Source organism: Anomalospiza imberbis, chromosome 2 (assembly GCF_031753505.1).
Source record: "Anomalospiza imberbis isolate Cuckoo-Finch-1a 21T00152 chromosome 2, ASM3175350v1, whole genome shotgun sequence".
Lineage (NCBI taxonomy): Eukaryota > Metazoa > Chordata > Aves > Passeriformes > Viduidae > Anomalospiza > Anomalospiza imberbis.
In genome coordinates this window covers 11,892,455-11,909,075 of record NC_089682.1, presented here as the reverse complement: position 1 = coordinate 11,909,075, position 16,621 = coordinate 11,892,455, and the positions used below count along the sequence as shown (strand labels likewise).

Sequence of the window (16,621 nt, the reverse complement as noted above, 5' to 3'; positions counted from 1 at the left end):
GGCTCTTTTCAGTGTTGCCTGGTTACAGGACCAGAGAAAATGGGCACAAACTGAAACACAGAATATTCCATTTGAACATCAGGAAACACTTTTCACCAAGAGGGCAACTGAACCCTGGAATAGGTTGCCCAGGAAGGTTGTGAAGTCTCCATTCTTGTCAATATTCAAGAGTGGTCTGAACATGCTCCTGGGCAAGCAGATCTAAGTGGCTCTTCTTGATCAGGGGGGTTGGACAAGATGACATGCATAGTTCACTTCTGATCTCAAACATTTTGTGATTCTGTGATTCTATACATGAAAGAAATGAGAGGAATAATATAACACTATTAGCTTGTAATTTTCAAAAGAAGCATTTCTGCTATTCTGGCATATGGTGCAAAGGAAGGGTGTAAAAATTACTCTTCAGGATCACTGGTTCCCAAGAAAAAGCAAGTGCCATCGCCTCCTGTATTGAGGACATAGTATACCTAGAGGCATTTCATGCTATGGTATTATCTCCCTACTGCAGTTTGTTGAAAGCTAAAGGGATTTTCATCTGTAAGGGTACACTTTTGCACAGCTTTTCATACTTCTGTATCCTCTGGGAATATTGATCTGCTGCAGTGAAAACGTTTAGTATCATTCTGACACATCTCCATTCTAGCACTCTATGACTCACTGGCCCAAAATTTCTTCACTAATGATCCTGGGAAGCCTTACTGAAATGAAGAGCTAATTTAGCACTAAATTTGTAACTAGCACTAAAATATCAAATGTGCAATTAAATTCAGACTAGCGGCAATCCATATTTTACTCACCCTATATGCTCTGTGCAGTACGATGCTTTTTTGATTTACTACTATCCTTTTTAACTACCTCTAGCATTTTTACCTGCAATCCATAAGGGACAGATACCAAGTATTTTAATTGAAAGTTATTTTTAAAATCGAAATTTTCTCATACTAAATAACATGTAGGTATACTATTAGTATGTTTTTAAAATATTTATGGTGACTTTCTTGAATCACATACCTCTAGTATTATTTTTACAATCATTGGAATCCCCAGCATACACATATGACTGGTTTATAGACACCTATGTATAGACATATAGACACATTTTCTCTGTAAGAAAACTTTAACTTCAAAAAATTTATTTAGATTTATATTCATATACTGTAGGAGTGCAGACAGAATTACATTATAGGAATATTTTTGTATACCTGTACAGTAAGATTATGGATCTTTTAGTGTATCTGAAACGAAGCTTTAATGTGAAAGAAAATGTTCGATGGGAAAATTATGGAAATTAGTTAATTTTATGTAATTGCCAGTACAAGCTCATAATTAAGGTTATTGTCTTAATTTTTTTTGAGTATTTTGTACTAAGAAAGTGAAGTTTTATTAAAATGTGGAAAACAGTAACAGATTGATTCCAGTTCTTATGAAGAAATGTTTCACTTTTTGACTTTAAAAAAGACAGAGATCATACAGAAAAATTGGTAACATAAATGTTTACACCTTTTTTTTCTATTTTACCCAAAAAAAGAAGACTTAGGGTATTATAAAGATGAGAAAATTAAATTCCCTTTGTAAATGCTAATTTAATTTAATTTTAATTTTTCAGAACATCAATAAAAGGCCTTTCACATCAGTCACTAGCTCCCTATTATACAAGGAAAGCATTATTCTAAGGCATTTAGACTTTGCATTTTGACTTTCTCTTTTGACAGGTTTGGAGTGAAGGGGAAACTCAGGATGGCAGTGTGTACCACTTGTGTCAGAAAAAGATAAAATGTGAAGCTTTGGCTTCCAAGGATGGAAGCGGGCATTGAAACTAAATAATATTTCCTGGTGTGTCTAATTCAAACCTATTGAAACAAGTATCTTGTAGAGTATTGATATTCAAATAGTCCTGGAGGCTCATGTGCACTGGGTTATTTCATAGTATCATGCACATAATTAGGTGACCCTTGAGGGAAGAAATCAGTGCTTATGTAATTCAGTTGAGGTCAAAAGTAGTTTCCAAACTGGGTTGGCCCCCCAGGGTATGGAAGCAGGAGATAATTTCTCAGGCACAGAGGAAAATTCCAGCTGGCTTCTGTCCATCTCCCTTCACTTTTCTTCTCTTTTCCCCATGCCTGAAGCACTGCCCCAGCACTTGCAGCTCTGTTGGCTCTGGAAGCTTTGTGGTAAAGGCAATCTGTGATTCCAGATATCAGAACCAGTGAGTGTGGAAGTCAGCCATTCCAGAGCTTGGGGCGGGGGGGGAAACCAAACCCAAACAGCAAACAAAACCCAAATCCAATAAAAGGAAATGCTGCATATAAAGTTTGTGAACTGCTGTCCTGAATGAATGCTGCAGAAGCTACTGGAGGGGCAGTGACCTGCTGGGGCCATCAGATCCTGCCACCGAGGGGACCTCAGTGCATGAGAGTAATCCTGGCTGCCCCATGGTGCCCTGGCCTTCCTCCCTCACCACGTGCCCAAGGCCTCAGGCGTGTCCTCAAAAAACCCTGCTGCTATGTAGAGGCTTTAAAAATGTTTGTGTGAAAGTTTAAAAGCTCACAAAGAGCCTTTGGAGCCACAGGCCAAGAGCACGAGTAGATTATCAATAACGTGTTTTTGTTTCTGTCTTGAATGAATTCTTTTCTCTCCAGCTTTCAGGCATCCAAATAACAGTAACAGAAGTTACTTGGACTGAGAAAGGACAAAATTGTGTTTGCAAAATCATGAAAAAAAACTAATTAATGAAGTCAACAAAAGTTTTCCCCAGAAATGTGGTGAGCCATTTATAAAAAGTGGATATGGACATAACAGGCTAAGTTCTCTTATTAAAATATAAGATAAAACTGCAAAGAAAAGATTTTTCTGTGACTTTCTTTTAAAGTTCTTTTAAGTTCTGAAGGAGTTGGAAATAAAGTTACTTTTCCAATTCAGTTGGAAATAAAGTTACTTTCCAACTTTGTATGATGAAGAGAAACATAAGGGAGATTTTTCTGGCTTCCTGTTTGCTCTCCAGTTTGTTTACTCTGTAAATAGTATAATGGCAAAGCACCCGAGTGGACAAGTAACAGGAAGAGTCCCACTTTCCCTTCTGTCATGAATAGGGATGATGAGGGATGCTGCCTGGACAGTACTGAGCTGTATAAATCCATCACTGAGCTCTCTCTGGTGAGGCTGGAGACTGACAAATACCAGCGGTCTTTTTCTGAGGAAATAAAAAGCAGTTTTGTAAGCATAAATACATCTGGCCTACTTCAGAGATGTATTCATAAAGAAACCATGCTTTAAGTGCTTAATTCTCAAAGTAACTCCTTTAAATGTAGATGGGAATATTGTAAAAGCTAAAGTTTAGAGAAGCTGTTCTTTATGTGTGTTCTCTTGTCAATTTTCCCCCTTGTGTCTCCTCTTCTCCTTTTTCTCTAACAAGTTACCTGTTCATTTAACTTTGTTTTCAGATAAATTTTATTTAAATGGGTTTGGTGTCTTAAATAAAACCCACCAAACAGCTTTTTTCTTCCTCTTATTGTATTTTGTACTTTAAGATCTCATTATTTTAGCACTTGAAAATCTATTGAATAGCAGATGAAAATGAAAACCTTCACTTGTATGTACAAAAAGGTTCTTGCTAACTTTACACTTGTGAGCATTTGGGACTGGTCAGATTAGGGAAAAATTAATTCGATAATTTGTCACCTCTTCTTATCACCATATTCAGAAAAAAATAAAGACAAACAAACAAACAAAAGAAACACCCAAAATGTATCATGTGATAAGTGAGTTAAAGGACAGTTTGGGTTAACAGTTTTTGGGGAAAAAAAATCCCTAAAAACCAAACAAAACCCAAATCCAGTAAAAGGGAATCCTGCATTTGAAGTTTCTGAACTGCTATCCTGAAGCTACTGGGGGGGCACTGACCTGCTGGGGTTAACTGGCTAACATCAATTTTTAAAATTCTTTAAACTCGTGTCATAGGATTTTTCTTTTGTTTTATTTGTTACTTATCTGGTCCCTCAAGAGACATAGGGAAAACTTTTTTACTTCTAACACCTGAGAATTTTTTACCCTCTGCCATATGTGCATGCTCCAGAGGGCTCTGCTGCCTGCTATTTCTTCTTCTGCCTGAGAGGTTTGACATCTAATGTATCCTTCATGCTCTAGCTGTAACCAGCAAAATCACCCCTCTTTCTTCTTCTTCCTCTTCTTTTTGTTCTTTTTCTTCTTCATTCCTACCTGGGGACTTTTTAATTTTCTTTCTCTCTTTCTGCACTGTGAGCCATTTATCTTGGTTTTCTTACCTCATATACTGTTTATGTGCTCTGCCTTCTGTACCCGCCTCTTTGAGTTTTGTTTCATCACAACAGCCTTGGTTTGTGACAGAGAGCATGAGATGAGTCAGACTGACAGTGCAATTAGTATTTAGAATTGAAATAAGGAAGTCTGTGTCATCAGTGGGCATCTGGAATTGTGGGCTTTTTGATAATACTTTGAGCTTTTCAAAGAAAATTCTGTTAGGCAGCTCAACTGACAAAAATCCACCCAAAATGTTTCAGTACCTTGTATCTGACAGTTTAGAAATATCCACTTCAAACAATGAATTTAAACATTCTGAAATCTTTCCAAAATGCTTCTCTTATGGAGCAGAAAGCCTTAGCTGCATCTGCTAAAGGATCTGCTGTTGCGATGGAAACTTGGATGTGCCTCAGATGAAATTCTGTCTCTGGCAATTGACATTGTCACTGTTGCAGAACAGAGTTCTTTAGTAGATCAAAACATTTAATCATAATTTTTGCAAAATTCACTCCAAATACTGAAGGATGCCTATGCAAAAATTTTACTAACCTTGCTTCTTCAGAGACTGGGAAGTCAATAAAGTGTCCTGCCTTGTTTTCCCCCGCCATGTCCTTCTAGAAATATTTAAATAATGAGATTCAGTAACATGAACTAAACATGATACTTAAGCATACAGGAAGGAATTAAAAAGAATATTTAAATGTGAAATTGTATAGCCAAACAGCTCCCTATATACTGCTCCCATCTAGTTAGTTTACTCTTAAACCTCAGAGACTGATGAATTGTTCAGAACCTGTTTCCAAGGGATGAGTCTTCCAAGAACAAAGAAAAAGCATTTTACCAATTTGGAAAAACAGAATTAAGTGACTTTTTATGATATTTTCAAGACAGATGATAAAAACCAAATAAATAAAATATTCCAAGTAACGTCTTAATGGAGAAATAGCATAATTTACACTAATGAAAAAATATTCTTTCAAAAGTGAGTGATTTCCAATTGCATGTACAGGTAAGAATGAGAATTGGCTCTTTACCAGCTTAAATGCAGCAAGAGTGATCCATATTCAGTGGATCCTATCTTTGATTTGCATAAAGCTTAAACAACGTTATTTGCTTTATACTGCCAGATTCTCAAACATGGTAACGAATTATACTGACTTCTTCATTATAAGGAAATAATTTTGTGTTTGTTTTCCTTACAAGTCCATAAATTAGATCGACAGTTAATGGTCATTCTGTTCAAAAATTTACATTTCTAAGACTATTCTCTAACTTGATAGTTAAGTTTTCTTATTCTTTATCCCTAAGTATTTCTATCCCCTCTTAATTAACAGAAAAAGGAAACAGATATCAAGAAATTCATCTTTGAGACTCTGCCATGTCTGATACACACTATAGTCCATTATAAATAAGCAATCAGCTCATAGATTATGAGGATGGTGATAAGGAGGTGAATGTTTCCTCAGTGCTCTCTGCAGGATCCTCTGTCAGCAGGCCAGGGGTAAAATGAACTTACAGAACAGTAGGAGAGAAATCTTACAGCATCACACTGTGCTCCTGGGGAGTACTCAACTTTATTCACTCATTTGCTCCCCACCTGGAAACTCAAATGAAAAGAAAAAAAAAAAAAAGTATTCAAGCAGTTGTGCTGTTTTGCCTGATTGAATCACATAGTGGAATGTGGGAAGGCAGACAAAGTTCTCTAGTCTCTGCCTGCCTTGCTTATCAACATCCAGAAGCAGATGTAGCAACAAGTTTCAAGAGAGAACACAAGCTCATGAAGTCTGTAGGTAATGCAAAACATTTTGTCCTGGGAGTATGGGCATTGAAGGCTACGGTCAGCAAACTGACAGTGCCTTGGATTGAAACATCCTTCATTCTATAATTAATCGCAAGATTATTTTTAATTAACATCTGTAAAATGTTGCCAATTCTGGTTGAAGGCATACTCAGGGCTGATGAATATGTGGCTTTTGGTGTGTTGCTTGAGTTCCAATTTATTAGACTTTTCTTTCTATTTTTGTTGTATTACAGAAACTCAACTTACTGTATGAAAGTGTCCATTTCGCTGACGGTGGGTGAAAATGACACTGGACTCTGCTACAATTCAAAGATGAAATATTTTGAAAAAGCTGAACTTAGCAAAAGCAAGGAAATCTCATGTCCTGAAATTGAGGATTTTTTATTTCCATTTAGGGAGCCTGAAATTCTGTGGTATAAGGTAAGGAATGCAAGACATTTATACTTTCAAATATATATTATGCAATGTTCTTATGATTCTCTTGATTGAAATGTGTTAAGATGCTTTTTTAAAATTTTGTCAAGAAAAGACAACAGAACCAATGGTAGAGAAGAATTGACTAATTGAGAAATTGAAATGCTTCAAACTGTATGAGAAATCTATGTATGCTTTACCTGAATAAACAGCTTAATTTTGCAGCATAAAAATCAGAAAATACTACCAAAATTTCAGTTTCTACATATATACTTAAATTTATATTTGCAAATATAATTGCATTGTTTTTATCAATAACTATTTCAATATTGTGTTATGATTTCTAGATCATTACTTAAGGGTCAAGTAGTGTTTCCTGTGAGCAGTGCAGTCGAATTAATTATGGTATACAAGACTGTACTACCTAAAAAGTAAAATTTTGTGGCCTGGAAAGATAATGTCCAAATTAATGATAGCATATCTAAGATAGGAGAAGTGTAGCCAACTATTTGCTTATTTTCATCTTGGATTTTGTCGCTTTAAATAAATACTTTTTTAGATTAAGAATGCATCTTTTCTAGGTACAGAGTTTTTATTCTAAGATTGTTTTAGAAATAGTTATATAGCATCCTCATTTCTCCTATTCTCATCTTCTGTTTCTCTGCATTTTTTAATTATAATTCTTTTTAAAATTGAATTAAAAAAAATATCCTCTGCAGCCTGAGCTGCTGGTAATATAAAAGTCATAGATTGCAGACATAAGGGTAATGCTAAATAAGTAAATTAAATACGGGCAACTCAGCAAACTAATGTCAAAAAGAACCCACCAAAGGAATCAACTACCTTTTCTAGCCAGAGGCATAAATATGAAATCAGGTTATAAAATTAGTTTTAACCAACATCTAAATACACTGGATTTTTACATATTTATTTTATATACATTTATAACTAGCCTGGGCTCCTGCCTAACCACCTTTACTTTGGGCAGCATTGTCCACAGTGGTCCATTTTAAGTGTAAGAACACAATCCCTGAAGTTTTATATTCCCTTTAAACAGGAATGCAAGTCAAAGACGTGGAGATCAAGTATTGTGTTTAAAAAGGACACTCTTGTCATTCGGGAAGTTAGAGAGGATGACATTGGAAATTACACCTGTGAGCTAAAATATGGATTCTTTGTTGTCAGAAGAACTACGGAGTTGACAGTTACAGGTAATTACAGGCTCTTTCTATGTCCTATATTGAGGAAAAAAAACCCCACTGAGTATTGTGGTTCAAGTTGTGTGGTTTTGAGTAATGCCATTTGCACACATCTTGGCTGTGTGCCTAGGTATGAATGGTTGATACATTAAAATTATCTTGAATACTCCACAGTGGTATCTGCAATACCTTGGCAAGTCTGAGTTTTGTTCTGTTTGAAAAGCTTGTGGGCAGCACTTTTTTTTGTTTTTGTTTTTGGTTTTTTTTTTTTTTTTGAGTGGAAAATATGGTCAAGGAACAGGTAAATTCAGAAAGCGTGACCTCTTACAAGGAAAAAAATCATTATGCCTATCATACTCTGTCATGTGATTAAATTACTTGGGACATAAAAATAGCTGTAGCAATAACTCCGTGGTACAAGCTCTAATTGTCTTTGGACATGAGAACAGCTGTAGCCACAACTCAAGAGCAGTAGCTCTTTCCCAGTGAGACCATTTAAAGTGTTGAGCAGTGCATGATGAGGGGCAGGAGCATTTTTCCTCTGTTATTCTCTCCCCACTTTCTCTAGTTTATAGTTGAAGAACTTCCTGATCTCAATCATCATGTGCTGTGGTTGCCAATTAATCTATTTCACATTAGTCTAATTATTTTTTAAATCCATTTAGTCTTGGCTTTGAAAATATTTTGAAGTATTAAGTTCCACATAGTAATTATGTCACATGAATATATTCTATAATTCAGCAAACAGCAATTGCATAAGATGCATTTAATATGACCTGCTTTTAAAACTACCATATCAATATTTAAAATCCATTATGAATGAAACCAAAATATATACTGTAATAGTAATGTCCACAGCAGGAGAACAATGTGAAGAATGGTCCACTGAATTTTCAATTCCTCACCAGACCTCTAACCTTCATTTTATAATTATGTAAAATATGTAGCTGAACATACATGTAAGGTAAAAAATGGGCTTTTACAATTATAGGATTAAAATGGTAAGAAGGGGTGCACCATGATCTGTGTAATGCTGTGTAGTTTCACTATATATTTCCTAAAAGAAGACAGAATGAAGATTTTCCTGGCGAATTAGAGGTGAACTAGGTCTATATGGTTGACAAACAGGCTTGTATGTATAAGTTCTTACACCTTCAAAATATCTAGTAAACCAAGAAAAGTCTTCCAGAATAATTATGTGGGCTGTTCTTGATCCTTTTTTTCTAACTAATATATAACTCTGAGGCACAGAGCAACTAGTAACACGCTTATGTTATTAGGTTGAATTGCAACAGTTTTCTTTAACGGTGGAAAGTTTGTTTGCTCATTCACTATATCCCGTTTTCCCTCCACATTAACAGAAATTACGGTCAATTAGGGAATGCAATTTTCCACTGTTGGATGTGTCTAGAAATCATATTGTTTATGTTGTTTTGGGAGAGTCAAGTAATCAATCATATTTATTTAAGCTCAATAACCAGGATCTCTTTGTTGTTGTACAACATTGATTTATTTGGTCAGTACAGATAGGCAATTACTGTCGAGTGACTAACCTCACAATAAACATCCATATACTCTGCTTGATTGACTCTGATATAAAGAAAGTAGAGAAAGATTCTTCAAGTGTATGATTTATACCAGAATAATGTCAATTATCTTTTGCGATATTTGATACGTGGATTTCAAAAGTACATATTTACTGCATCTTTAAGTGATCCCTTCTTTTGGCTGGTGCTCCACTGCACAGCAGTATTTCAACAGGCTCAGACTGACAGAAAAGAAAAAGAAAAAAAACATTGGAACCAGATTCATGTTACTATTTTTGTAGGAATAGTTTTAAAAAAATGTAATTCATCACTTTTAGTGTAGGTAGGAGTTCAGTATTTAATGTTTAACTAGACAAAGACAGAAAGAGACTTGGCTGATTTTGATGTGCTAAAAATGAATGAATTCATAGGGAGGGAACTATTCAATTTCCACCTCTGCAAAACCCAGCAGATTTAAGGACAGCCTCCAAATTAGTAAACTCATTTAGTAGTACAGTGGATCTCCCTATTATCTTTATAATATTATGTGAATAAACAGAACAAGCAGATAGATTTACTCATAATACTAATTTTTGTTACACCTGTTCCTCACCACCTCTTCCCTCCGGGCCACTGTGGACAGTCACCACTTAAGGATTCCCTTCATTTTCCCACGCAATGAGTTTTTTCAGAATTGCTGTCTCCTTTAGGGAAACCTGCTGCTCTTACAGACCGTTAACTGTGGATGCAATTATAAAAATGTTCTTTTCAATATGGGTGTTGTATATTCTTGTTATAACCTCCGTTCTTTACAACTTAAATATCTGTGTGCCTCATAGTGAAGCATGCAATGGCTTGTATTCTGATTTATCATTAAAGTTGAAAAATAAGAAGGGAATCCACACATTTAGAAAAAGATCAAACTCATTTAATAGGTAGTATCCATCTCATCTGAGTATAAGAGTTGAAAAACCCTAAGCCATGGAAAAAGATCATTTCCTTTCTGGTTAAAAAATGATAAAAAATAGTTATCTCTTCTTAGCTTAAATTATAAGCACTCAATGTCACCTTGGGTACACCTTTAGAGTACACCTTTAGAGTAGCAACTAATTCATGGCTCACTCTTTCGTTTGTTGTTTTTGGGGTTTTGTTGGGTTTTTTTCGGGTTTTTTTCTTTGATCTTAATGGAAACTTTTTCAAATTTTTGGAAGTTCTGTATCTCACACTGAAAAAATGTAAGTGATTTGAATCAATTTCTTTATTGTTCTGAGATGGAACCTAGAAATTCCCTGTTTTGCAAAACAAAAACTATATACTGATTATTTTAGCTTGTAACTCATCAAAATATTCACATAAAATAGCACACACACATTCACATAAAAAGCATAATTGGTAGTTTTTTTTTGGTTTTGGTTATGCAATTACACATTCTACAATGTCCTGCAATGTACAAGTCATTTGTAGGCTTTTACAGTTCAGATTAGTAGGTTTTCTTTTATATGTGGAATTTTAATTAAGGCATTCCTGCTGTCTCTGACATAATTAATTAAGAATGTTTTTATTATTGGGAAAGAATCCTATTAGAAATGTATAGTGTTAATTTAGTCATAGTTCACAACATGGGTCAAAAATACTTTCCTTCAGTGATTTATTTTATTTAAATATTAGGTTTAACTTTTTGTTGATGTTGTTGTTTGTTTATTTGTTTGGTTTTGATTTATTTTTGCATATAGTACTAAGGAATTTGCAAACTCTTTATGTTTTTGAAGGGTTTCCTTCAGGTCAAATGAAGTTCAGCCTGTGTCAGAGAGAATATACCCGTCCTCACTGCAATAGCATATGCAGTGAACATCATGAACATCATAAAGCAAACAGCCTTGCAGTTGGAACATTACTTATTCTGTTTTAGTTTTAAATATTAGAATACTTTTTTCCATTCTATCAGAAGTAAGAAAGTCTTATACCTTGCTGATGGAATCCGAGCTAATCAGTACGTTCTTAATCCTGAAGCCTTTCCTCAAAGATACCCTTTGTTTTCTTTATTCAATTATTAGACCCTGAGAAGTTCCCTTAGAAACAATTCCTGCTGGAATGAGTACAGCTTTAGATTTACAGATTCCAGCATGTTTACCATCAAACTATAGGAAGAATAAATTATCCGAGTAATTTTTTTATTATTTAAATTCAGCCTGCTTGGTTTAACAAATTTCTGCAATAATCTTGAAAGTGCCAGTTTACTCTTATCTGTCTTCAACCCATGAGTTTTTTCATCTTTAAGTTTTTTTAGGCAACTAAAAAAGGAATGCAATTTTTCTCATTCAGTTAGGCTGTAGTCAACTCTTAGTGCTGTTTAAAGTTTGGGTTATATCGAATAAGCTTTGTCTCTTTTGCTTTCTGACAGATTTAATCCGCATTAGCATAATGGGAAATCTTAAATGACTACATTTATTTATGTATTTTTAGAGCTGAAAATATCACTTTAAAAATAAATACTATGAAGAAATAATTATGATTAAATTATATAGCTAGCCTCACAGCTCAAAACATGGATCTTTTATATACAGCTAGCCACCCTATATTGTGAATAAAAAACAACAAAAAAAAAATCCTGAAACAGGACACACATGCACACATACATTGAAGGTTATAGCCTGCTTTAAGTGGTCCATATTTTAACTGTGTAAGACAAAATGTTCACCATCTTTTCCCAAAAAAAAAGTTGGCTTCAATTTCTTCCAGGTGTGCTGCTCTTTCACATTCAATACATCAGAATGCAGAGAGGTGCTGCCATAAGTATGTTCCTCTTTAATTTTAGCAGGTGCTAGGTGAGAAAAGTATTAAAGAACAAAGAGAGTTGTTTTCCAAGCATGTAGAGATTTAGAAACAGACTCTGCTTGGTTTCTGACATTAATGACAGGTATGAACCATATTGAATGTACCCAGTGACTCCTTGATTCAGCTGATCCTAATAATTATCAGAGCTGACATTCGTTCCTTTTGTTCATCATTAATGTAATTCAATTCCAGAACATACTCAGATAGAAGTTCTATTTACCATTATTCTGTGCAAAGAAGAATAAAATATCAAGCAAACAATAGACCCATTAGGAAAGCAGCATGTTCAAAATACTAATCTAGCATTTTAAAATGCATAAAATCCTGTAGGTTTAACACAGTTATGGCTGAAGAGTGGGATGATTTTTTTTTTGTAAATTCGAAATGAGTGATTTTGTCTTATAGTGCAATCATTTTAATGCACCTGAAAACAAGTGTCTAAATTAATTTCCTGTGTATATTTGAGTAATAATAATAAAAACATTATGTCAATGTTTGATAAATGTTCTCTATAAATGTTCATTTAACATATTTATTGTAAATGTGTTTAGAGGGTTATTCAAAACCAGCCTTATATGAAGACAGCAAGGAGCAAAGCTTTATGTATTTTACTTCAAAGGAAGTGTAGATGATGTCAGGTACTCTCTGTTATACATTGAAATGATGAATTAGAAAACCAGCTTCAGCACTTTGGCAAAGAGATGCAAAAGTTAAAGGGAGAAAAAATTTCAGATTTTCAACCTTTCTGCTGGTGACATTTTGACATTTCTTCCTTTGTCATATGCTGCTCACAAAGACCAGTTTTAATTATTAGAGATTATTCCTATCATAGTTAGGGTAGAGAGAAGATCCTCTAGAAGGTAATTCAAAGAAGTAGGCAAAGCAGGGTTGTCAGATGAAAAAAGACCTGATGAATAATTTGTTCCCTTTGGATGATGTGTTTATATGCCCATCATTCTGGACTATGGCCAGAAAGCACAGGATACTTCTCTCGTTCTGTTATTTACCAAAAGTCCTCCAGGATGTGGCCACTAGTAGCTGATGATGCAGTCATGACTTCTTCCTGTATTCCCTGTGGACAATGCAGGGGCAGTAAAAGTTAGGGGGATGTTTCAATAATTGGTAAGAAATAGAAGAAATCTTAGTCCATAATCACAATGAAGAATTCCACTTAAATTAACAAATTAGATATTATGCGAGAAGTCCAGTGCATTACTATGCATACTATTGTTAAATTTACAGCAATTTTGCTTATTTCTAAGTGTTATTATAAACCTGACGTCTTTTTAAACTTATACTATTTTTTTCCTGAAGATTTTTTTTTCAATTTTGGCTTTGTGTGTAAGGTTAAAGACTAATGTAAAATAATAAGTCCAAACAAATTTGGTTTTCTACATCAGGTGAGGGAAAAAATAGGGAAATGACATTTCCAAAATGGAAGTTTGCTTGTGTGAGGCAATTTCCCCTTCTTCATGAGTCATATGAGAATATTGAATTAAAAACAATGTGAGTGAATGTTGTTACCAGGATGATTGTTTCAGTTTAGTGTAGTGAGGTTGTTAAGATGAACTAAATTCTATAGAGAGAAAGAATTTGCAGGCAAAAATTTATCACAAAAATGTGTTAGTGACTACTAAAGACATCAAAGACGTATAAACTTGTAGCTCAATAATATCTCACGAAATTAAATAAATCTGTTGTTAAGGCACCCAAGATGCTTGTTAAACAACCTTTTAAAAAGCAGATAAAGTATAGTGAATGTTAATGTTTCACGTTATTGCTATGGAATCAGAAGACTTCATTTCACTTTTACATTCCCCTAGAGTATGTTAAATCCACCAATACTGTCCTAACTGAGTATTTGTCATTTCCAAAGCTTATACTGCTTTAGATAATTTATATGTACAGTGGAGTCTTCCAGGATGGTGCTTTAATAAACCAGAGTGTAAAATGTACCGGTAGAATAGCATAAGGACCTTCTGTTGCCCCCATCCTAAAAATTGTATACATTCTTAAAAACAGTCCACACACAATTTGACTGACTGAATATTTAGCTTTAAAATGGAGACCATTTTTCCTATGCTTTCAGTGTCTTTCAAATGGCTTAGGCAAGTTCTAAACTCAGTGCTACTAAACAAAATGATATGGGTAATACATATGTTCAGAGAAAAATTCCAGATAATACATGTACCTGAATTGGAATTGTTTTTAGAAGCAGAAAAATTTTCTTTACAGAAGAAAAGGAAAGACACCTCATTTTAACTGCAGTAATATCACATGGGGACATGTGTTAACAGAATAGTAGCCTCAAAATCATTTAGAAGGTATCTGTGTTCCACTATATTAAAAGTGTAACTTCTTTCAAAGAGTATTGACATCCTCAGAAATATTGTCATCTCCCATTCACCAACCCCCAAGGAAAAAAAAAGCCTTTTTTTCATGCTGTTGTGTCATAGTATAAATTAATTACCAAAAATATCATAGTATATAAACAATAGAAAAACAGTGCATATTAAATTTAAGAAACAAGTTTTCCTTGGAATTCTATTACAAGTGTGAATCAAGACTGAAATTTTAGTTTCTCTGAAATTGGTGTCCATTTGCCCATTGGCTTAAATTTCATATTTGCTCATTGACTTAATTTCATCTTGACTTTTTGGTTATGAAATATCAGAATTGATGTTAATTTTAAAAATTGAAATAAGTTTTTAAAAAATCCAGCTCTGCAAACCACCCTGATGTTTTATTGGTTATTCTCTCATACAATTTCTTTCAACTAATGAATGAAACAATTTCAGAAAAGTAATTTAAATATTCTTTCTTTATGCTTTAGTAACAGGCAAAATGCATGGCAGCTGCATATTGACCCTCCAAAACAGGAAGAACAAGACATAATTTTTTTTTTACCATAATAAAAAGGAAAAACCTGCCCAACTGTTTCTATATAACTATAAAGTACAGATTATAATTCTGAATCTCTGAAACTATAGTTCCTCCCAGTGTACTCACTTTGTTAAACAGTTTTTTTCAGTCCTTACTGGAATAAATTTGGGTAAAACACCTACTGACTAACTGGAAAAAATAGAACTAAAATTCAGCAGTTAAGAGAAATAACTCTAGGGTACTTTATCTGCAAAGTTTAAAAATTAAAGATGTTAAAGGCAATAGAAATTACTAAATCAAAATGGTGTAATAATTTCACCTCTGATGCTTTACTTATATGTGAGAGCTTAATATAAGAAAACAATTTCACCAACTTGTTTTTTTTTTTTCTGTGTGAACATGAAAACACACAATAATTGTTTGAATATGAAAAAGGAATTGGAACCAGCAATGACATTTTTCCATTTCTATAATGCAATTTTTCATTTTGCTTTGTAGTATTACATTCACGCCCAGAACTGGATTAATTTAAAAATATTAGATATAACTTCATAGAAATGACTGAGGAGTGATATAAATCAGTGAATTCCCTCCACATTCTTTAAACAAAGTGTAGATGGAAGAACTAGAGTAGAAAGATGCCTGTGAGTTTTCTCCCCTTCTAAATCATTCCGTTTCACCTCACTGCATTCTTCCCATGTTCAACAAGATGATTACATTTCTCCAGGCACTCAATATGACAAAGAACATTCCCAGCCCTTAACAAGCCCTTTGTGGAGCTGCTAGTCCCATAGCTTAATTTTACTCAAGTTGTGGAGGGTTTATTTATGGTGCATACATGACCTGTTGTGTACTTTTTTCCCCTAAGAGGTAAGACTCCTCTCACCTAAGTTTAATATTTATACCCACTGGCATATGAGCTGGCTGCTCCTCCTGGCAATTCCGTGGTGTGACTGATACCCTCTTTGTGCCAACGCGTGGAACATCAGATGAGCTGAGCTTTACAGAATTCCACTTCCACCTCTTAACTATCCAAGGGTTTTAGTTGACAAACTCAAATGTAGATTTGGAATATAGGCATCTAAATAACATGAATCCTACTTTAAGGTTTTGGTTGTTATGGTTATAACCTTTGGAAATAGGAAGCTGGCTCTACATAATATTTTCTCGTTATAAAATAAGCATAAAATTTCATGTCAGCTTTTCAAAGCAGACAAGTACAAATCTGTAGTAGAAATATTGCTTGTTTTTTTAAACAAGATGTACAACTGGGGGAAAAAGAGGACAAGCTTTTGGATGTAGAAGGCTGTCTTTAAATCTCAGGGGCTTAATATACCAGTTGGTCTAATAAAATATATTGCTTTTACATTGATACGTCTAAAGCAATATTACTGTTTTTATTTTTCATGGTATTTAAGTTTCCTTAGGATGGAATCACAGCATGCATTTCTTTAAGCTAGCTGCAGTGTGCAAAATAAGTATAGGGATTTTTATTAAAATATTTCTGTTTTGATTAATTTTGGCAGTTAGAATAAACTGTGCTTCACATGTAACACTGGGTTTCCCTTTTTCATTCTGTGCTTTATTGAAAATGATGATTGTGATGACAAGGAAGCTTTCCTTTTATACTTCACTATTCTCAATTCAACACAAACTAAATTTAAAGAAAACTGAGTCCTCTTTGAAAA

The 16,621-nt window shown here is 34.2% G+C and overlaps 1 protein-coding gene across 5 annotated transcripts in view; it reads left to right on the top strand.

Annotated features, from left to right (window-relative positions):
* IL1RAPL1 (interleukin 1 receptor accessory protein like 1) overlaps positions 1-16,621 on the top strand; it is a 680,356-nt gene that overhangs the window by 414,403 nt on the left and 249,332 nt on the right. For 3 of the 5 annotated variants that reach the window (XM_068179827.1, XM_068179828.1, XM_068179829.1), the window contains exons 4-5: positions 6,310-6,496; positions 7,548-7,701. In XM_068179827.1, the coding sequence (XP_068035928.1) occupies positions 6,310-6,496; positions 7,548-7,701 (341 nt within the window). Of the gene's footprint in view, positions 1-65; positions 731-5,647; positions 5,777-6,309; positions 6,497-7,547; positions 7,702-16,621 lie in introns of those variants that run through there. The other 2 variants (XM_068179831.1, XM_068179830.1) reach the window with 2 other exon arrangements.